This window comes from Trachinotus anak, unplaced genomic scaffold (assembly GCF_046630095.1).
Source record: "Trachinotus anak isolate AG129_WGS33_773 ecotype Australia unplaced genomic scaffold, CSIRO_AGI_Tana_v1 ptg000020l, whole genome shotgun sequence".
NCBI classification, from domain to species: domain Eukaryota; kingdom Metazoa; phylum Chordata; class Actinopteri; order Carangiformes; family Carangidae; genus Trachinotus; species Trachinotus anak.
In genome coordinates this window covers 8,083,994-8,107,864 of record NW_027273871.1, presented here as the reverse complement: position 1 = coordinate 8,107,864, position 23,871 = coordinate 8,083,994, and the positions used below count along the sequence as shown (strand labels likewise).

The window sequence follows — 23,871 nt, the reverse complement described above, 5'->3', positions numbered from 1 at the left end:
CAAGGAAACCAACATTAGAAGAAGCAAATACACAGGAGATAAAATAGTATGTACTATACTAGGTGGCCAAGAGCACTTGGTACAAAACTGGCTGAAGCAACAATCTACCAAAGAGTGGATGAGCCACTGGGGTTTAATGCTGCATTCATTACACATCGGAAAGTGGGAAATTATTGACTCGGAAAAAATGATGTGAACGCTTAAACCGGTCAGATTTTTTGCTCAGAAACTGATTTAGCTGACTTGATGTCAAAGCAACTACAATCATGGCGTCCTGTCATTATTGGTAGGTACAGTAATGTTACAAATGCTATTTAATTACTTTTAACAAAGCTGTTTACTATTGTCTGTGATGTATTTACATTTTTAATATATTAGTGAAGTCACAGAACACAAGACTACAAATAGAAGTCCATTCACCTTAGACATTTCCCATCTTGCTCAACCATGGCAAGCAAAGACAACATCAAAGTGCAACAATGTTACATCGGGCATCCATATTGTTTTCTGAGTTGATCATGTGAGCACACGTGTTTTGGAACTTTGGTTCAGAGGTTGATGAGCTGATAGATGGCAAACACACAAGGGAAGGGGAAAAAACACTAGAAATACAAGGAAGGAAAAGGAAAAGCCTGGCCTAATGGTACTGACTATGACAGTTCTACTTAGATACAACCAAATGATCAACCTAGAAGAAAGGCTAATTCAAAGTAAACTTATATTATGCAATTAATACATTGAAGTAATATTATATGATGAGCTCACAATTTGAAGGAAAAAACACTCAATGAGAGGAGGAAAAAGAAGAAAACAGTTCAAAAACAAAAAGAAATGAGGTACAATGTATGTTAAGTAGTTCTCCAATCTATTCAGCACCCAGATGCCAGAACACTAGACCCCACACCCCTTCCTGTGGGTGGTGTGTGACAATCACAAGACTTTGACATGAAAGATTGAAATTCATGACAGTCAAATGTCTACAAATGAGTAGATCTATGTGATACATTTTTTCAGTTATGTACATTATCCCAACTGTGTCTGGCAATTCCCAAACAAGAGAAATAGTGATTTTAATTATGATAATGCTCCGATTAATTTGTTTGCCTGTCAATGATGTCATATCTTCTATGCGCATGCATCAGCATTGTGGTTCCCCTGAATTTTTTTCACTAAAGATTAAAAAAAGCCTTGTGGTTGCTTGTGAGAAACTCAAAATTGACTTTTATCCTGTTTTAAGCCAAATTTTAAGATATACCTTTTACATCTTGGTTGTTTTTCGCAATATATTTTAACCAGATAAAGGATATTAGTCATCAGATGTCTGGATTTAAGTTATCTGAGAACACAGCCATGCAAATGGCAGCTCAGGTCCTATCCACCCCTGGATGTCCATGCATCAACTCTGAGATGCCCTCTGTTCACCAAAGAGCGTTGGGGAAGCACTGATTTAAACCGCTTCATTTGTTGTTTCTTTTACCCCCCTGCACTGTTCAAAATACTCCAAAATCCAGAGATGTAGTTGCCCAGATTTTGGTGAGTTATGGAGAGGAGGACACCTGATTGGCTGCTGGTAAAAACCAGAAAAGAGTGAATGAGAGAAGGGGAATGACATACAGTAAAGAGTCCTGCCTGGGACTTGCCTGCTTGGTGGGTTGGTGGCTACATGGTGTTGCCTGGTTAATATGTTATCAAAGAAACAGATAAGGAGTCTCAGTTTCCAGCCATTCCAAGACATTGTGTCCGCCGAGAAGCATCAGCAAATCACTGATTTTTAGAGTGACACTGCTTTATTTGATGTTTCTACCAGTCCATTTGATACGGAGAGGAGGACACCTCTGCAGATAAATCAGCTGCCGGTAAAAACCTCTTGAACATCTGATTCATAAATTAGCAGTTCACTAGCAAGGACTGCAGGTGAGATTGCTGGAAGAGGTGTGGTCCTGTTCCTGAAACTTTGCTAATTAGCCTCAATTCACTAGCAAGGACCACACCATCAACAGGGTAAGTTTGAAAGATTTATTGAACAGATGGTTGAATTTGTCCTCGTGGTTTCTTTCTAGATTTTAAGATGCGGTGTGGGGAGGCTTCGTAGAGAATCTGTTGCAGTACCCGGGCAGGGGCAAACCCTCAAAACCTCCAATTACTTGAGATGAGTTTAGACGGCTCTGAGATCTTTAAAGTCCGAACGGGTGTAGCAGTGATATGGTTGAGAAGACCATCGACCCATGATTTTACTAAATGTTCTGGAATGCTGTTGCAGGAAGCTCAAGTAGCAGTTCTGATTCTGAAAGAGTGTCCTGAGTAATGAATAGGAAATATGCCAGACAAGTAAAGTATTTGACAGAAGTGGTGGTAAAACCAGAATTGAAAAATGACTTATCCAGAATTGGAGCTGAAGAGGATCCACTGCTGTTGCTTTGACCTTTGCAATAGAGCAGGTAGCTTGTGAGGGTCTCAAAAGGATTTAGGGGTGATTCAGCTTTGAAGTAGAAGATGGGTGTTGGCTGACCGGATTGATTGGTTTTAGTCTGCTGAAGTAGAATACTAGGGTGTCTTTAGAGAAATGGGACACGTCTGAAGTGCAGGCATGTGGAGAGCAAGTTTACAGTGAAGACGGTGACGAGGATATCTGGCTGGCTCTTGGCAAAGGATTCCTTTGAGGAGTGATGTGTTACGTGCCGGAGTGGTGTTTGTGTATGTGTGTGTTGTATCCTTGTCCCCTCCCTTTTTCCAGCAGGTGAATCAGCACAGCTGTACCTGGTTTGACAATCAGAGCCGGAGTATAAGGAGGTTTGAGGAGGCCTGGTCAGAGCCAGTGGGTCAGATGGCAGCGTGAGGCTGTGTGTGCGAGCAAGTGAGTGGTGTCAGCTCTACTATTATTGTTATCGGCCAGTGGGCAGGTTTTCTGAGTGTATACACGAGGTAGTGTCTGCGTGTTACTCCCTGTGGCTGGGAGGGTATTTCTGTTTTCTGTTTGTTGTTCCTGATTATTGCTTTTTCTTTCTTTTGTTGTCTTCTGTATGAGTAATAGATTAATAACTAACTAACTGGAAGCGTAATGGTCAAAAGTAAGACCAGAAATTTCTTATCTGTATAAAAGGCTAAATTTAACCATACAAAAGTTCCTACCAAAGACAACAAAGACAGTAACACTTGTATTTCATTATCCATGTTGCTTTCACCACTGATATTTGAGGCTGATAAAACCCTTAATCAAGGAGCGGAGTGGGTGTCTGTGTCATTGTTTCCAAAAGTGGTCTCTCCTCTCACACTGCTGGTGGTAATGTCTCTGGAGAGGTATGTAGCTGTGTGCTATCCACTGACGCACGCAACCATCATCACCATCAGAAACACAGGGTCGTCCATCATTGTGGTTTGGGCATTAAGCTCACTAAGTGTTCTCATTTGCGTTTTTTTGCTTTTAACTTTTCCATTTGAAGAGCTGGACAGCCTGCTGATGAAGGACTTTTGCTCTACAGCAACTATTTTGATTTCGCCCTTATCTGATGAGTACAACAAAGTCTACACCTGTATTCTGTTTGTTTCTGCAGGTGTGGCAATTATTTTCTCCTATATTGGTGTGATGGTAGCAGCCAGGTCAGCATCTACAGACAAAGCTTCAGCCAGTAAAGCTCGTAACACACTGCTGCTGCATCTGGTGCAGCTGGGCCTCAGTCTCTCCAACCATTTTCAATCCATTACTTGCAGTTCTTTCTAAAATTACACCAAGACTACTATTGGTACGCATTGTTAATTTTTCATCAGGCCCATTCTCTTATACTATCTCTGCTGTCGACCCAGCCAAGGCTGAGAAATGATGCCTTGTCAAGTTTTTCAGAGTGGCCTTCAGATGCCACCATATCTGGCTTCAGTTGTTAGAAAAGATAGAAAATACAGCTTCATAATTTTAGGAACAATATTGCTCATTTATTAAAATAACTAATTTCATGGTCAGTGTCTTAATTCCTAGGCCACCAGGGCACCCCAGTACATGTATTAATTATGACTATATATTGCAGGTCTTGCTGCTCTCAGCTGCCATGATTATAAGTGCCTGGCAAACGCAGGCAGCCTCCTTCACAGGTACATTATTCAATGCGTCCAAAACCAATCTTAATCTAATCTCACATCCCTAACACATGAATCCGTGGTGCTTTGTCAAATATATCATCTTCATTTTATTTTATTTTATTTTTTTATTTAAAAAAATTATTAAAATGTATTATTTTATTAAAACTCATATGGATGAAATTGAATTATTAGAATCAGAATTAAGACTACCACTGTTCACAGCATTTTACATTCAAAATTGCTTGGACATGGTAGAACTACAATTTAAAACAGCAAATACCTTTTATTTACTTTGCTGGTTCAACAATTCAAATAATTTAAACTCTGAATGTCCAGTTGAATTACAACTTTCATACATCACAACAAACATTTTGAGTGAGGTGAAAGGATTGATATCTATCAAATGTGTTTCCACTGTAATGCATTAGTGCAGACTGTCAGCTCTACATATTTTTTAAATTATTATATAAATTATTATTTTAAATGTTTTAAATTCTTTTATTTACATTAAAAGACAGAAGATTAAGTGCTACCTCTAATCTTAACTATATGAAGTATTGAATGGCACATAACGCAAATGATATACTGTAATATCATTATATGCATGCATATGTCTTGACTGTATCCAGTTACCTTGATCAGGGCCTCAGAGGCTCTCTCTCGTAATTTTTCAATAAGTTCAGATGCCACTGTCAATTAAAGAAAAATCAGGAAAAGAGCTACGGAGTAAATTTTGAATTTCACACCTGAGTCAATGGATAGATTCCCCCCATAGCACAGCTTGAAAATAACCCTGCCAACACTGATAATATTGTCAATTTAGATGTACAGGAACACAGAGCATCCTCAACACCACAGAGAGAAGCAAGCATTTAATGCATTTAATGTTTTAAAATCTTAGAATACTTTTGATAAATAAAAAATAAATAATAAATAAATTTCAATATTCAAGTTGGTATACCGAATGTGAGGTATGTCATGGAAGTATTTTAGGCTGTCTTGTACTGTTTTTGATGAGTTTATTACCTTACTAAAATAAACTATTGACTAATTTTTGATTTAAACTTTTACTTCAATAGACACTGTTGACCAATACAACTTTTTTGTATGTAAAATAAAAGTACAAGAATTAAACATATTTCCTGTGTTATATATATATTGTCACAGCCTGGCTCTCACAGTCATGACAAGTAGGGAGACACACCATGCCAACGTCAAACAAGAATATTTCTCAAAGAATCAAAGCAGTAAAATTATTATTCCCAACAAAAAACCTAACTCATGGAGTGTGACAATCAGTAAGTCAGTGTGAAGTGCATGCTGTGTGAGTGGACATGGGTGTAAAAAAACAAACAAACAGATAACAGAGGACCGAAAGCAGATCCCATCACCACTGGAGATGCCTACAAAGAGAGGGGGAGAGAGAGAGACATGAGTAATAGGGAGTGCCTTTTATAGGCTGGTGAACACTGGGCCCAGGTTCAACCAGGAAGCACAGATGACCAGAGGTGTATAATACCATCACACAACAATAGGCATCGCCACAATATATATAAAATTATTATTTATTAGCCTTTTTCCTTTATTCATTTAAACCAATAAATGCTAGGTTAAAGTAAAAACTAAGAAGTATATAGCTGTTGTATTGAATACATTCATTTGTATATTTATATGATCATTTTTCTGTCTTTAAGTGTAAAATTGGATGGTAAAAATATTAAATATCTGGGCGCTAGAATGCAACTATATTGGATTGGATTGGCTTTATTGTCATTGTAACAGTACAAGTACAATTGCAGCGAAATTACAACAATCACCCCGTCAACACATAACATAACAGGATGACTGTAGCAAAAAAAAGGGGGGGGGGGAGAAACATGTGGAGAGGAGAAGAGAAAAAAAGAAATAAACCCAAACTATACTCCGGGGGGGGGTACAGTGTGGATTTGATAAAAAAAAACCTCGGCAACATAAGCATATATAAGCACATTTTACAACATATCGACGCAAACAACTTGCTCCAGGGGAGGGGGGAGGGGGGAGGAGGGGAGGAGGTGGTTCCAGTACAGACAGGCAGCCAGCCTTACCGCTGCCATTGAGGCGCCGCCATCGGACCCCGCCCGCCGCACTGGATGGGAAGAAGCGGCGAAGGCGTGGGATGGGGTTGGGGGTTGGGGTGTGTGTTGCATATGTACATGTGAGGAGTGCCGTGAATGTGTGTGTGTGCATAGGCCTGGAGAGTCGCTTCGTCTAGTTCACAATCAGAGCCTCAGTTCGCAGGGTGTCATCGCGATAACACAGCAAGTTGCCATGGAGACATCCTTGATCGGGTCCTGGACGGAGTCAACAATCTACAGGTGTCCGTGGAGGAAAGGAGGGAGGGGTAGGAGTAGAAGCGTCTCACTGCAGCGATCTCGTGGGGGAGTTGTTCCAGCACCGGCCTTGGCCAAGGCTGGTGCTGCGGGGGCTGGAACGCAGATTAGATTATGATTGTTTGGGTTAGGGCGAGCAGTCGTATTTCAATAGACACGGCTTACTCTGTTAGTCCATTCTGGTCATCTCCATCCATTCTCCTTTGCAAAGCTGAAAGCTTCTCCAAGATGTGACCCATATTGCGATTTATGACCACAGTCTGAGCGTTAACAGCTCTGTCTATTACCACAGACAGGGTGTTGACAGCTCCTTCCAAGGTGGTTCCCAAGTTGCGGTTCACAATCACAGTCTGAGTGCTTACAGCTTTACTCACTCCATCAATTATGTCGGGCAGCATGGGGATTTGGACTGCTGTCACCGTCTTCTGAATTTTCCGATACACCAGGGCAATGCCTAATCCAATCAGCAGAAAGCCTGATATCACAGTTCCGAATATATAGAGATCTTCGATGTCCTCAACGGAAAGAATCGCCAGGCACACGACCCTCCACTCCACAAAATAATAATGTATAAGAAACTGTAGACACACTCAGGTATACTCGCCAAAAATTTCACTAAGAATAAATTGAAGATAAGCATATATTTTTACAAACATTTGGTCGCGCCACAACATTTTTCGGGTGGTGAAGTTAAAAATACAGTCAAAAAATTAATTTGAAAACTTTGAAATGTTGTAACACAAATAAGACTTGTTGAAACACATTGTTCCAATTTCAAAAATATTTTTTTAAAAACCTTTCTGAAACCTGTATTTGTCATTGACTCTTTGACCAAGCACCTAACACTACGCTAGTCAATCAACTCACTTGCAAAGCTGCACAATGGGCCACGGCTCTCTGGGAGGGACAGTCGCGATTCACCACTACCTATCCAGATTTTCTCCAGATTATTTGACCATCACGTTAAAGCGGCCAGTCGCCTGTTATTGCTCCAACAGGGAGCTAGATCTGTGGTGAAATGTTCTGTGGAGTTCCAAATCCTGGCGGCTGAAATGGACTGGGACGAGGTCATCTCTCCAGGACGCCTTCACTCACAGTTTGTGCAAAGACATGAAGGACCTGCTAGCCCTGAGAGATGAGACAGAGTCCTTGGAAGCCCTCATTACTTTGGCCACCAGGATTGATAACAGGGTCAGAGAAAGACGCAGAAACAGAATTAGCCCCTCCAGAACCCCATGTCCATCACCCCACTCTGATCAAAAACCCTGCTCTCAATCCTCATACAGAGGGAGCACTTGTACACAGCCCAAGACGCAGCCGGCCTCAGACTCCTCCACATCTGGCCCCTCAGAACAGCTCATGCAGCAGTGACGTGCACATCTCACTCCAGCTGAACAGGAGTGGAGATGTAGGCAGGGGTTGTGCCTGTACTGTGGTCAGGGGGGTCATGTATCCTCCTCATGCCCCAATTGGCCAAAAGCTTAGGCTCCCAGGAAACAGGAGGAATTCTGGCCAACCAAACCTCCTCCTCTGCCAACACCACTCCACTGTGATACACTCAGTTTGAAGCTAGTTTGATGTGGGGAAGGTATTCAGTCTTTTTGCGGGCACTCATTGATTCAGGAGCTGACAACAACTTCCTCAACGCCTCATTTGCCTCTCAGCAAAACATTCCTATCCAGAAGCTTCCTTCCCCAAAAACTGTCACCGCGCTCGATGGAAGACTCCTGTCCCATGTCACACATCAGACTGAACCCTTGTCTCTTCTGATCTCTGGAAACCACAGAGAAGTAATACAGTTTTTCTTGATTCCCTTACCATACTCACCTCTTGTATTAAGTCAGCCCTGTGTCGAGCTCCACCATACCCACATCGACTGGACCTCCAGTATCATCACCAGCTGGAATGTCCATTGCTATGCATCCTGCCTGCAGTCTGCCGTGGCTCTCCACAAATTAGCCAACTCCTCTCCGCCTGAAACTCCAGACCTCCCTGTGGTCCCATCCACCTAACATGACCTGGCTGAGGTATTTAGCAAAGATCAAGCCCAGTCACTTCCTCCTCATCATCCCTACTACTGCGCTATTGACCTCATCCCTGGAGCACCCCTGCCATCCAGTCAGTTGTATAACCTGTCCTGAGAGAAGCCATGGAAAAGTACATTCAGGAGTCACTGGCTTCTGGGCTCATCCGTCCTTCTTCCCCACTAGTAGGGGCAGGCTTCTTCTTCGTGGGAAAGAAGGATAGTTCTCTCCACCCCTGCATCAAATACACTGGTCTCAATGCAATAACCATCAAAAACAAACACCCTCTCTCCCTCATCGATTCGGCATTCGGACTGCCTTATCAGGCCACAGTTTCCTCTAAACTGGACCTGAGAAGCACCTACCACCTGGTCCAAATCTGCTGGAAAACAAATTATTCGTATAAGCTGAAAAATGTGTGTTTCATTCCACCTCAGTCAGTTATCTAGGGTACGTCGTGTAGAAGGGGCAGTCAGATCAGAAACTTCACCCCTGTGCTTTATTTCTCTCGTCATCTGTCATTTGCAGACCAGAATTACAGCGTGGGAAATCGGGAGCTTCTGGCACTGGTTCTGGGCTCTACAGTGGAATGACCATAAGAACTTCTCCTGCCTCCAGTCAGCTAAGAGACTGAACCCCCGCCAGGCTCAGTGGGCTCTGTTCCTAGGCAGGTTGGACTTCACCCTGACATACTGGCTTGGGTCTCAAATGTCAACCTGACGCTCTCTCCCGGCAGAAGGATTGTGGAAAGACCAACACACCCCCAGAGACCATTCTTCCCCCTTCTTGTGTTGCTGCTGCCGCTACCTGGGATGTCAAGGCACAGTTCAAGGAGGCCCAGAGCACTCATACTGACCCAGGTAATGGTCCTGCTAACCGTCTGTTTGTTCCAGATGTGGGGAGATCCCAGGTGCTCCAGTGCGTACACGCCAGTCAGCCGAATACACTCCTTCATCAAGCAGCGTCTCTGGTGGCCCACCATCACCCAGGACACCCGAGGAAGCCACAATTGTGGAAGGAAGCATGTTTTCCATCTCCACGGTATCTCTGCGGACATTATGGAGGTATTGTCATGATCCTGCTAGATCCTGCTAGATCATGACAGTGTGTTTTTTTGTGCTTGTCTCCCTTTTTTCCTTGTGTCTCCTCCGTGTGTGTGTGTGTGTGTGTGTGTGTGTGTGTGTGTGTGTGTTCAATCCAATTCAATTCAATTCAAATCACTTTATTTATCCCAGAGGCAATTTAAAAGACCCAAAGAGTAGCTACACACTCACATAAACAAAGAAAAACAACACACTAAAAAGAAGAATGCATAAACCATAGCCATAACCATAACTCTAACAGGATGTCCAATAATTTTTGAGCTAACTTGAGCAATGTTGAGCAGGCGATTCCTGTTCTGCAGGCTGATGGAGTGAAACCAGCAAGTGTCGCCATCTGCTCCTGCTGAGAAACCAACCCTGTTCCTACAACTCTGACCCACCCGCTGTCTCCATGCTCTGCTGCCATTACCAGCCACGCCACTCACCTGGTGCTTCCTCCATTACCTGCCATGCCATTCACCTGCAGGATTCCTTAGCTCCCCAGTTCATTCCCCGCAAGAGAGTCTCTACCATTCTTAACTGTTGTGGTTAAACAATAAGCAATCTTTATTTTACACTTGCTTGTCTGTGTGTGAATCGGCTCTGAAACTCTTGAATGACCTGTCTGCTGAGATCAGATTTCCCTTGTTAAAACTTTCCTCAGAAAAAAAGAGACTTAATATTTGTACATTTTCATTTATATTGTTTTATATAATTGTCTTGTTGAGTTATTCATGTTTTTATAATTTTGTGAACTACTTTGTAACTGAGAAAAATGCTATAGAAATCAAGTTCATTATTATTACTATTATTATTGGTGTAATTCTATCTCCTATATTCTTGCTAATATAGCTGTCAGAATAGAAACAGTTGATTTTTCAAATGAGATCCAACAAATGATGTCATGTAATTCAATAGAATATACAGAAGAAGTTGTCAACACGGTATAGCTACCTTAACATTTTGAAATGGTGGGCTCTGTAGTCCCCCAGCAAAACTGGTGCTATAAGCAAAATGATGTCACGTGGCTATACCAGTAAATAAGCATATTTATGAGAACAAAAATGTAATTTTTGCAAGGATATTCATGATTGTAATGGGGATGTGCTGAGGTCAGTGACCTTTCAAGCTCACCAGAGGTCAGATATAAATTGCCTCCACATCTGAAATAAATCTTGGGATATATAGATTATATGCTGAAACTTTTGTGCTTTAGTAAATAAACGCACAATTGGTATGCCTATTTGCTCCAGTATTTCTAATAAACATTATCTGTCTAAGGTTGGTTAGGATGACTACTTTATTTTAAGAACGTGAAATGTCAGAATAATAGTCAAGACAATGATTTATTTCAGCATTTATTTCTTTCATTACGTTCTGAGTGTGTCAGAAGTTTTCATACACTTTGGTACTGTTTGGTAGCATTGCCTTTTAGTTGTTTGACTTGGGTCAAATGTCCAGGTAGCCAACAAGCTGCTGACAATAAGTTGCTGGAAACTTGGTCCGTTCCTCCTAAAAGAACAGATGTAACTATGTCAGGTTAATAGGCCTCCTGGCTTGCAAACTCCCTCTCAGTTCTAAACACAAACTTTCAGTTGGGTTGAGGTTAGAGCTTTGTGATGGCCACTCCGATACCTTGATTTTGTTGTCCTTAAGCCATTTCGCCACAGCTTTGGAAATATGCTTGGGGTCATTGTCCATTTGGAAATCAATTTACAACCAAGCTTTAACTTTCTGGCTGATGTTTTGAGATATTGCTTCAATATATCCACATAATTTTCCTTCTTGATGATGCCATCTGTTTTGTGAAGTGTACCAGTCCCTTCTGCAGCAAAGCACACCCACAACTTGATGGTGTTCTTTGGCTTGAAGCCTCACCCATTTTTCTCCAAACATAATAAAGGTTGTTATAACCAAAGTTTACTTTTAGTTTCATTAGACCACAGGACATTTATCCAGAGGGTAAAGTCTTTGTCTACACATGTAGTTGCAAACTGTGGGCTGGCTTTGTCATGGCAGTTTTTGAGCTTTGGCCTTTACTTTACTGAGCAGACTTTCTAGACTTTGATATATGACATATTGTAAAGAGTTATTACTGTGGACAAGAATGAATTCCTGTATTGGTCCTTGTGACAGCAGAGCTAAACCAGTCTGTGAAAAAGTGCCTCAAACCCTGTCCAAGGTGATGGAGACGGTGTTCATCCATTAGCTTTTTGATTGACACGCCCACTTCAGAGTACAATATGACATGGACCAGAATGTTGGGTAATAATGGAAGAGATATTACATCAGCTGTTACTGATCTGGTAACCATGGTGACATGTGATGTGTCATGTGAGCGGGTTGCGAGGACAGAGCTCATAATTTCTATGCAAGGAGAAGCAAACCCTGCAGAACACCTCTGCCCACATACAAATAAGGACCAACTCTAAACTGCTATCTGCACAGGGAAAATATATGTGGATGATTTGGGGTTTTTCTCGTGAAGCCTCTGGCATCTGTATTTAAAAGACATTGGATCCAGATTCACTGTGTTTTGTGTTCCAGCAGCAGGTTAATAATACTTTACATGTCTTAAATGCTTCTCTATAATGTCATATGCAACTCAAGCTCACGCTAACATCACTGTTGAATTACAGTATCAGGGGTTATTGGAAAGAGTGATTATTTCCACTCTGACTACAGGACTATGCTGTGTGTTTCTCTTTATTAATGGGACCATGTTATTCACCTTGAGGAGTAAACAGGTGTTTCATGAGACCTCCCGTTACTTTCTTCTGTATAACCTACTTTTTGCAGACACTGCACAGCTGGTACAAAGTCAGTTACTGTACCTACTGGCTGCTTATAGAATAAAATTAACCTATCCTGTGTGTGGTGTTTTCAGCCTTTTTGCCAATCTTGTAACTGTGGTCTCTCCTCTCACACTGGTGGTGATGTCTCTGGAGAGATATGTAGCTGTGTGCTACCCACTGAGGCACGCAACTATCATCACCATCAGAAACACAAGGGTGGCCATCATTGTGGTTTGGGCATTCAGCTCACTAAGTGTTCTCATTCGTGTTTTTTTGCTCTTAACTTTTCCATTTGAAGAGCTGGACAGCCTGCTGATGAAGGACTTTTGCTCTGCTGTAGCCATGTTGCTTGGGCCCTTAGCTGATGATTATGACAAAGCCTACACCTGTATTCTGTTTGTTTCTGCAGGTGTTGCAATAATTTCCTCCTATATTGGTGTGATGGTAGCAGCCAGGTCAGCATCTACAGACAAAGCTTCAGCCAGTAAAGCTCGTAACACACTGCTGCTGCATCTGGTGCAGCTGGGCCTCAGCCTCTCCTCAACCATTTTCAATCCATTACTTGCAGTTCTTTCTAAAATTACACCAAGACTAGTATTAGTACGCATTGTTAATTTTTTTTATGTGTGTATTGTCATCTTCCCCAGATGTCTGAGTGCTCTCATCTATGGACTCAGAGATCAGACCATCAGGCCCATTCTCATATACTATCTCTGCTGTCGACCCAGCCGAGGCTGAAAAATGATGCCTTGTCAAGTTTTTCAGAGTGGCCTTCAGATGCCACCATATCTGGCTTCAGTTGTTAGAAAAGATAGAAAATACAGCTTCATAATTTTAGGAACAATATTGCTCATTTATTAAAATAACTAATTTTATGGTCAGTGTCTTAATTCCTAGGCCACCAGGGCACCCCAGTACATGTATTAATTATGACTATATATTGCAGGTCTTACTGCTCTCAGCTGCCATGATTATAAGTGCCTGGCAAACACAGGCAGCCTCCTTCACAGGTACATCATTTACTGCATCCAAAACCAATCTTAATCTAATCTCACATCCCTAACACATGAATCCGTGGTGCTTTGTGTCAAATATATCATCTTCATTATATTTATTTATTTATTTTTTTAATTTTATTTTTGCTGTGTAGATGCCTATAGGGGTTTTGCTGGGAAAAGAAAATATGTTACAAACATTAAGAAATTGTGTTTTAACTTTTAAAAAAATTTTTATTATTATTATTTTTTTGGCTTTTTATGCCTTTATTATAGATTAGTAGAGACTGACAGGAAAGGGGGTAGAGAGAGGGGAATGACATGCAGGAAAGAGTCGAACCGGTCGGGAGATGAACCGGTGACCGCCCGCCAAGAACGTCCTGCGCTCAAATGTGTTTTAGCTTTTTAACTTTGAATTTTAATTATTATTTAATTTTAAAACTCATATGGATGAAATTGAATTATTAGAATCAGAATTAAGAATACCACTGTTCACGGCGTTTTACATTCAAAATTGCTTGGACATGGTAGAACAGCAAATACCTTATATTTACTTTGCTGTTTCAACAATTCAGATCATTTAACTCAATCAAATGTGTTTCCACTGTAATGCATTAGTGCAGACCATCAGCTCTGCCTCTTTTTTTTTTTTAAATGTATTTACATTAAAAGAGATAAGACTAAGGGCTACCTCTAATCTTAACTCTATAAAGTATACATGAATATGCAATATTGAATGTTACATAATGCAAATAAGATACTGTAATATCATTACATATATGTATACATATATGTGTGTGTGTGTGTGTGTGTGTGTGTGTGTGTGTGTGTGTGTTTGTGTGTGTGTGTGTGTGTGTGTGTGTGTGTGTGTATATATATATATATATATTGCATATATCTTGACTATACCTAAATACCTTGATCAGGGACTCAGAAGCTCTGTCTCTGTCTGCCCTGTGTCTCTGTGAACCCAACTGGATTCTACAATGTTAACCAAATGAAATAGGATGAACAGAAGTCCCAGGAACATTACCCACTTGAAGTCAAGCATTGTATCCTGAATCTGGCTAGAGATACTGCAGCATTAATATAGCATAGTAATACAGTTGAAGTCAGACATTTGCATAAAAATACATTTAAACTTTTTTGCACCATTCCTGAAAGTGCAGGAGATAAGCTTGTATATGGAAGGTATTGTGCATTTTCTGACTAAAGCATGAAACTTTCTTCAGTGTTTCTATAAACAATGAAGTTTATTTTCATACATCAAGGCATTTTGGAGTTGACCTCTGGGACAGAGCAGTGGGTGACCAAATTTCAGGCTGTCATATTGTAACACATATATTTACTCATAGATTGCACAGCACTGAATTCTTACAGGGCTTTTGAGTGTTGTTTGACTGCTGTTCTCTGTTTTCCTTGAGTCTCCTCCTCCCTGTGTGTGTGTATGTGTTTCTGCTCTCTCTCCCAGCAGGGGCATGGCCGAGCAGCACTGGCAGCCTGGCAGTCCTGAAACCAATAGCTCATCAAGTCCTGTAGAAAAATCATGGTTTTCTATTCACTCTCTGCCAGATTGCTTTCCAGTGTCAGAACCTCTGCTCCAGTGCCACTGCCTGCTTCTGCTGAGAAACCGATCCCGTTCCTGCAAAACTGATTCACCCACTGTCTCCACGCTCTGCTGCCATTATCAGCAACACCATTCACCTGCTGGATTCTTCGGCTCCCCTGCGGATTCAGGCGCTTTCAAGCAAGCCTCGTCCAATCAGAGTTCAAGACTACTTGTCCAATCTACTCATGGACTACTCATACATTTTTGGGGTCAATGACAGGACATGCATATTTTTTGGTCCAGGTGTATTATTTTCCTTTAAAATAATTTTAATGAATTCATGATATGCATTACTTTATTCTATAAAACCTGTGTAATTTGACCATATTTTCGGTAAATTATAATAATACATACATTTTATGTTTTGTCATCCAAAAATGTCATGTGGCGCAACTGCCCAAGCAAATGAACTGCCTAAGAAAAGTATTAAATATAATGTTTTAATGAAAATAAATTCAAAACAAATTCTGCGGCATGATGGTTTGAGACCGTTCAAATAAACCAAATTTACAAATATTAACATGTTAAAGTTGTTGAGATAATTGGAGAACTTTTGTGCAGGAATTTCTATATTCTCAAATGTCAGGGTGGCACAACTGCATATGTGGATATATTTTATTCTGAAATGAACTGGGACAACAGTAAAAAGGGTGTTGCATCAGCCAGAGGACCCCAAGTGACCTTTATTTATGAATGAAAAAGTTTGTAGATCTATCTCAAATATTGATAATAATAGCTACTTTCAACTCATAGTTAGGTGGGTACACTTACCATGTCAGATGGTACAACCAATGTAAAACTAGGAAAATGTTATTTTATCTTAAAACTGTTCATTGTATTTAAAAATTACATGTACAAACAGATAACAGAGGACCGAAAGCAGATCCCATCACCACCAGAGATGCCTACAAAGAGAGGGGGAGAAAGAGACATGAGTAACAGGGAGTGCCTTTTATAGGCTGGTGAACACTGGGCCCAGGTTCAACCAGGAAGCACTGATGACCAGAGGTGTACAATACCATCACACAACAATAGGCGTCGCCACAATATATATTAAATTATTATTTATTAGCCTTTTTCCTTTATTCATTTAAACCAATAAATGCTAGGTTAAACTAAAAACTAAGAAGTATATAGCTGTTGTATTGAATACATTCATTTGTATATTTATATGATCATTTTTCTGTCTTTAAGTGTAAAATTGGATGGTAAAAATATTAAATATCTGGGCACTAGAATGCAACTATATTAAGTTACTGTTAATACAAACCTCAACCACAAAATAATAATGTATAAGAAACTGTAGACACACTCAGGTATACTTGCCAAAAATTTAAGGATATAAGAATCCAAGAAAAGCATCTATTTTTACAAACATTTGGTCGCGCCACAACATTTTTCGGATGGCGAAGTTAAAAATACAGTCAAAACTGTGACTTGTTGAAACTTTTTTCAATTTGTTCCAATTTCAAAAATATTTTTTTAAAAACCTTTCTGAAACCTGTATTTGTCATTGACCCTTTGACCAAGCACCTAACACTACGCTAGTCAATCAACTCACTTGCAAAGCTGCACAATGGGCCACGGCTCTCTGGGAGGGACAGTCGCGATTCACCACTACCTATCCAGATTTTCTCCAGATTATTTGACCATCACGTTAAAGCGGCCAGTCGCCTGTTATTGCTCCAACAGGGAGCTAGATCTGTGGTGAAATGTTCTGTGGAGTTCCAAATCCTGGCGGCTGAAATGGACTGGGACGAGGTCATCTCTCCAGGACGCCTTCACTCACAGTTTGTGCAAAGACATGAAGGACCTGCTAGCCCTGAGAGATGAGACAGAGTCCTTGGAAGCCCTCATTACTTTGGCCACCAGGATTGATAACAGGGTCAGAGAAAGACGCAGAAACAGAATTAGCCCCTCCAGAACCCCATGTCCATCACCCCACTCTGATCAAAAACCCTGCTCTCAATCCTCATACAGAGGGAGCACTTGTACACAGCCCAAGACGCAGCCGGCCTCAGACTCCTCCACATCTGGCCCCTCAGAACAGCTCATGCAGCAGTGACGTGCACATCTCACTCCAGCTGAACAGGAGTGGAGATGTAGGCAGGGGTTGTGCCTGTACTGTGGTCAGGGGGGTCATGTATCCTCCTCATGCCCCAATTGGCCAAAAGCTTAGGCTCCCAGGAAACAGGAGGAATTCTGGCCAACCAAACCTCCTCCTCTGCCAACACCACTCCACTGTGATACACTCAGTTTGAAGCTAGTTTGATGTGGGGAAGGTATTCAGTCTTTTTGCGGGCACTCATTGATTCAGGAGCTGACAACAACTTCCTCAACGCCTCATTTGCCTCTCAGCAAAACATTCCTATCCAGAAGCTTCCTTCCCCAAAAACTGTCACCGCGCTCGATGGAAGACTCCTGTCCCATGTCACACATCAGACTGAACCCTTGTCTCTTCTGATCTCTGGAAACCACAGAGAAGTAATACAGTTTTTCTTGATTCCCTTACCATACTCACCTCTTGTATTAAGTCAGCCCTGTGTCGAGCTCCACCATACCCACATCGACTGGACCTCCAGTATCATCACCAGCTGGAATGTCCATTGCTATGCATCCTGCCTGCAGTCTGCCGTGGCTCTCCACAAATTAGCCAACTCCTCTCCGCCTGAAACTCCAGACCTCCCTGTGGTCCCATCCACCTAACATGACCTGGCTGAGGTATTTAGCAAAGATCAAGCCCAGTCACTTCCTCCTCATCATCCCTACTACTGCGCTATTGACCTCATCCCTGGAGCACCCCTGCCATCCAGTCAGTTGTATAACCTGTCCTGAGAGAAGCCATGGAAAAGTACATTCAGGAGTCACTGGCTTCTGGGCTCATCCGTCCTTCTTCCCCACTAGTAGGGGCAGGCTTCTTCTTCGTGGGAAAGAAGGATAGTTCTCTCCACCCCTGCATCAAATACACTGGTCTCAATGCAATAACCATCAAAAACAAACACCCTCTCTCCCTCATCGATTCGGCATTCGGACTGCCTTATCAGGCCACAGTTTCCTCTAAACTGGACCTGAGAAGCACCTACCACCTGGTCCAAATCTGCTGGAAAACAAATTATTCGTATAAGCTGAAAAATGTGTGTTTCATTCCACCTCAGTCAGTTATCTAGGGTACGTCGTGTAGAAGGGGCAGTCAGATCAGAAACTTCACCCCTGTGCTTTATTTCTCTCGTCATCTGTCATTTGCAGACCAGAATTACAGCGTGGGAAATCGGGAGCTTCTGGCACTGGTTCTGGGCTCTACAGTGGAATGACCATAAGAACTTCTCCTGCCTCCAGTCAGCTAAGAGACTGAACCCCCGCCAGGCTCAGTGGGCTCTGTTCCTAGGCAGGTTGGACTTCACCCTGACATACTGGCTTGGGTCTCAAATGTCAACCTGACGCTCTCTCCCGGCAGAAGGATTGTGGAAAGACCAACACACCCCCAGAGACCATTCTTCCCCCTTCTTGTGTTGCTGCTGCCGCTACCTGGGATGTCAAGGCACAGTTCAAGGAGGCCCAGAGCACTCATACTGACCCAGGTAATGGTCCTGCTAACCGTCTGTTTGTTCCAGATGTGGGGAGATCCCAGTGCGTACACGCCAGTCAGCCGAATACACTCCTTCATCAAGCAGCGCCTCTGGTGGCCCACCATCACCCAGGACACCCGAGGAAGCCACAATTGCGGAAGGAAGCATGTTTTCCATCTCCACGGTATCTCTGCGGACATTATGGAGGTATTGTCATGATCCTGCTAGATCCTGCTAGATCATGACAGCGTGTTTTTTTGTGCTTGTCTCCCTTTTTTCCTTGTGTCTCCTCCGTGTGTGTGTGTGTGTGTGTGTGTGTGTGTGTGTTCAATCCAATTCAATTCAATTCAAATCACTTTATTTATCCCAGAGGCAATTTAAAAGACCCAAAGAGTAGCTACACACTCACATAAACAAAGAAAAACAACACACTAAAAAGAAGAATGCATAAACCATAGCCATAACCATAACTCTAACAGGATGTCCAATAATTTTTGAGCTAACTTGAGCAATGTTGAGCAGGCGATTCCTGTTCTGCAGGCTGATGGAGTGAAACCAGCAAGTGTCGCCATCTGCTCCTGCTGAGAAACCAACCCTGTTCCTACAACTCTGACCCACCCGCTGTCTCCATGCTCTGCTGCCATTACCAGCCACGCCACTCACCTGGTGCTTCCTCCATTACCTGCCATGCCATTCACCTGCAGGATTCCTTAGCTCCCCAGTTCATTCCCCGCAAGAGAGTCTCTACCATTCTTAACTGTTGTGGTTAAACAATAAGCAATCTTTATTTTACACTTGCTTGTCTGTGTGTGAATCGGCTCTGAAACTCTTGAATGACCTGTCTGCTGAGATCAGATTTCCCTGAAATCTGATCTCAGCAGAAGCAAAAGAGACTTAATATTTGTACATTTTCATTTATATCTTTTTATGTAATTGTCTAATTGTCTAAAAATGCTATAGAAATCAAGTTCATTATTATTACTATTATTATTGGTGTAATTCTATCTCCTATATTCTTGCTAATATAGCTGTCAGAATAGAAACAGTTGATTTTTCAAATGAGATCCAACAAATGATGTCATGTAATTCAATAGAATATACAGAAGAAGTTGTCAACACGGTATAGCTACCTTAACATTTTGAAATGGTGGGCTCTGTAGTCCCCCAGCAAAACTGGTGCTATAAGCAAAATGATGTCACGTGGCTATACCAGTAAATAAGCATATTTATGAGAACAAAAATGTAATTTTTGCAAGGATATTCATGATTGTAATGGGGATGTGCTGAGGTCAGTGACCTTGAGCCATGTGTCATTTGTCAGGGTGATAACCATGACACGATGTCCCACCGTCGGAGGGAACATCTCTCTTTCCGCTGCCATGCTGCGGGACATCAAGCTGTGAACTGTCGTGCCGCTCCTGTTACCAACTCGCTGGCTACTCAGCCTGGCGGTCCTAACCAGCAGGGAAACTAACTGGTCCACATGAGCATGGGACGAGTGGATAGCCAGATGACATGTCCCCAAAAGATCTAATGGATGATGACCTTGAGTCTATCTACTCACAGTTCTGTGCCTCAACAGACAATGACTCTACAGTGATATTTCAAAATACACAGAGACTGTTTGCAACTGATAACCTTTTCCACACTGAGGTGTTGGTTCAGGATGCTGTGGAGCTACAAGCCATGCTGGATAGTGCTTCAATGGCCTGTTCTTTGAGTTCTCATATGCTCCCTCTCTTGGAGCAAGCCAGTGTTATGACTCTTTCCCCCACATCAGTTGTCCTGATTGGATGTGGAGGTTTGAGAAAGAAGCCCTGTTGGTGTGTGTGAGCTTCAGATGAAAGTGCTTGACTGTCGCATCTCAGTCCCCACACTCATTGTGGAGGGCCAAAGTGATGATCTCATTCTTGGCAGCAATGTCATAAAACACCTGATTCGTGTGCTGAAGCGTTCTGGGGATTTCTGGGAGAAAGTGTCCCTTTCAGATAAGACATCTGTTGAGGAGGAAAGTCTGCTGCAGCTGCTGGCCGTGGTGGAGACATGGAGAAGCAGTGAGTGCCCTGACAAGGTGGGCACTGTTAAACTAAAGCATGCTGTGTCCTTGGAGCCCATGAAGGAACATTTGGTTTGGGGTCACCTACCTAGCCAGCTACCTAGCCAAATGTCTTTCTGCTGGCAGCACGGTTGTTGTGGAGCCAAGTGAGTCAAGGACAGTGCCATGGACATTTATAGTGGGACAAGTGGTGACACCATTATGGGCCGATAGGAGTCATGAACCCCTCCACTAAACCAGAGACTCTGAGATGCAACTGTAAGATTGCTGACGTGTCCCCATGTGTGGCCCTGGAGGACTTTGACACTGACTACTTATATGACAATAACCAAACCAACGATGTGAAATGCACAGTGACCAGGACTGCTGACCAGACTGACACAGGCAGTGAGAAGAGCTTGACTGTTGATTCTGACTGCTATGCGCACAGACCAAGCAACTCGACACTATGTGACTTGGGACTGCAGGACATTGATGTACATTCCGATGATCTATCTCCATTCTGGAGGACAAAACATGTTGATCTGCTGGGCAAGTACGAGTCCATCTTCTCCCGCCACGGTTTGGATTGTGGAAAAGCCAAAGACTTTTTTCCACTGCATCCGGCTAAGCGACAGCAAACCATTCAGACTCCCGTATCGTTGTCTGCCCCCATCTCACTATGAGAAGCTAAAGGTGGCTTTGAATGAAATGGAGGAGCGTGACATCATAAGGAAGTCCACGAGCGAGTACACCTCACCACTTGTCCTTGTCTGGAAAAAAAATGGTGATCTGCGGCTCTGCACAGATTTTCGCTGGCTGAATGCGTGCACCATCAGAGACGCGCATCCCCTGCCTCACCAGGCTGATGCCTTGGCTGCTCTCGGAGGGAATGCTTTCTTCTCAACCATGGACTTGACCTCGGGATACCACAACGTGGAGGTCCAGGAGGAGGACAAAAAGTTCACCGCGTTCACCTCTACCTTTGGGTTATATGAGTACAACAGGCTCCCGCAGGCGCTGTGTAACAACCAGGCCACATTCATGCGGATGATGATGTCTATCTTTGGTGATCAAAACTTCTTGAGCCTGCTGTGTTACTTGGATGACATCCTGGTATTTGCTCCCAACGAACAGCTGGCGCTGCAGAGACTGGAGATGGTGTTCAAGAGGTTAAAGGCACACAACCTTAAGCTTGCTCCTAAAAAGTGCCACTTCATGAGATCTTCTGCAAAGTTTCTGGGGCACATTGTGACAAGGGATGGCATTTCTACCGACCCTGAAAAAGTTAAAGCCATTGTTGGCCTAGATGAGGGAGATTTGATGGAGGAAGGCACCAACACACCCTCTCCCTCCAAGATCAGATCCTTCCTAGGTATGGTTGGATTTTATCAGCAGTTCTTTGAGGGATACTCTTGCATCAGAAAGCCTCTGTTTGTGCTGACATCTGGTGTGAAGAGGCTACGAAGAGCTCTCCTGTGGCTAGGAAGCTCTCCTCTGAGGACTGGACCCCAGAGTGCACTGAGGCTTTCAAGGATCTGTAGCAGGCTTTGTTGGATAATGCCACCCTTGCCCATCCCAACTTCAGTAAGCCATTCCTGCTCTCGATCTATGCCTCTTTATGCCTCCTTAAGATGCTACCTGGATGAAGCAAGTGCCTCTGACCCTGACTGTGTGCAGGACGCTTTCCGTCTGTCTTGTGATCCAGTGCGCCGGCTGCAGCTGCACCAACCATCTGCTGTGGCCTCCGGAAACGCGGTGGCAGTGCCCCGTGGTCTTTCTATCTCCACACAGGCAGTATCTGCTGTCCTGGATCAGTACTTGGATCACGAGTATCCACCTCCTCATGCCCTCCTCTTGCCTCAGCTCATTCAGTCCATTCAGCCACCTGGACTGCCTGATTTCCGCCCTCTGCTAGAGATGAGCTGATGGCTAAGCAGCGTGCTGATCCCTGCTTAAGTCGGGTTCTTCACTTTGTGGAACAACAACAAAGACCATCAAGACGAGAACGTCCACATGAACCTGTTGATGCTCTGCGACTCCTCAGACACTGGGACAAGCTCACCGTCAAAACAGGTGTGCTGTATCGCACTTGTAAGGATGCTGTGACGAAGAGAAAGACTTACCAGTATGTTGTGCCTTCTGCTGTAAAAGAGAAAGTTCTCAAAGGAGTCCATGATGAGGCAGGTCACCAAGGGCGGAGAAGGACACTCTCCCTGGCCAGACAGCAGTTCTATTGGCATGGGATGGAAGAAGATGTCAAAGAGTATGTGAGGTGCTGCCATCGCTGTGTGTTCAGCAAGTCTCCTGAGCCTGAGGCCAGAGCGCCGCTCGAGAGGGTTAAGTCCTCTAGACCTCTTGAGTTGGTTTGCATTGATTTCTGGTCCGCTGAGGACTCCTCCAACAAGTCCCTTGATGTGCTCATGGTGACTGACCATTTTACTAAGCTGGCTCAAGCCTACCTCTGTCCCAACCAGTCAGCTAAGGCTGTTGCTCAGCAGCTCTGGAACAATTTCTTTTGTGTCTATGGCTTTCCCAAGTGAGTGCACTCCGATCAGGGGGTGAACTTTGAGAGCAGTCTGATCGCAGAGATACTCCAGGTCGCTGGTGTGGAGAAATCTCATACAGCCCTGTACCACCCCATGGGCAACGGAGCAGTTGAAAGATTCAGTTGCACCCTTGGAAATATGATCAGAGCCCTTCCACCTAAGGCCAAGCGACAGTGGCCCCAGCTGCTGAGATCTCTCACCTTCTCCTATAATGCCACAGTACACGAGACCACAGGCTTTGCTCCTTTTCAACTTATGTTTTGCAGAACCCCCAGGTTGCCCGTGGATATGGTGTTTGAGTCTGTGCTTTTGGATGATCGAGTGATGGAATATGATGCTTGTCTCAAACGTGACTTAGCAGATGCTATCAGGATTGCCAATATCTCAACCACAAAACAGCATGAGAGGCAAACTGACCTTTACAACCGCAAGCTGAAAGGTGCACCTGTGGTTGTTGGAGACAGAGTCCTTTTGGCTAATAAGGGAGAACGTGGCAGGAGAGAACTTGCTGATCGCTGGGAGAGACATCTCTACACTGTTGTGGAGAAAGATGAGAACACTCATACCTTCAGACTCAGGGACTGTGCATCAAACGAAGAGAAATTGGTTCACAGGAATCTTATCATGCCTGTGAATTTCCTACCTGTCCCAACTGAACCGGAGGACTGTGATTCTTCTGTCAATGACCTGACTAATGTGGATGAGTCGGTGCTGAATGTGGACATTGAGGGTCCTGGACCTGAGGACAGGACTGTTTCATGGATCTCCCAGCT

The 23,871-nt window shown here is 43.2% G+C and overlaps 1 protein-coding gene and 1 pseudogene across 1 annotated transcript; both read left to right on the top strand.

Moving 5' to 3' along the window:
- Positions 1-132: 132 nt before the first annotated feature.
- LOC139637643 (odorant receptor 131-2-like) lies at positions 133-5,692 on the top strand (annotated as a pseudogene).
- A 6,448-nt stretch (positions 5,693-12,140) lies between these two features.
- LOC139637642 (odorant receptor 131-2-like) lies at positions 12,141-13,670 on the top strand. Its single transcript, XM_071506488.1, has one exon. It carries the CDS (start codon positions 12,141-12,143, stop codon positions 13,080-13,082), a length of 942 nt encoding a protein of 313 aa, XP_071362589.1. The 3' UTR covers positions 13,083-13,670.
- Positions 13,671-23,871: the final 10,201 nt, after the last annotated feature.

Coding starts and splice junctions, on each gene's coding strand:
- LOC139637642 (XM_071506488.1), top strand. CDS start 12,141: ATGTCATATGCAACTCAAGCTCACGCTAACATCACTGTTGAATTACAG.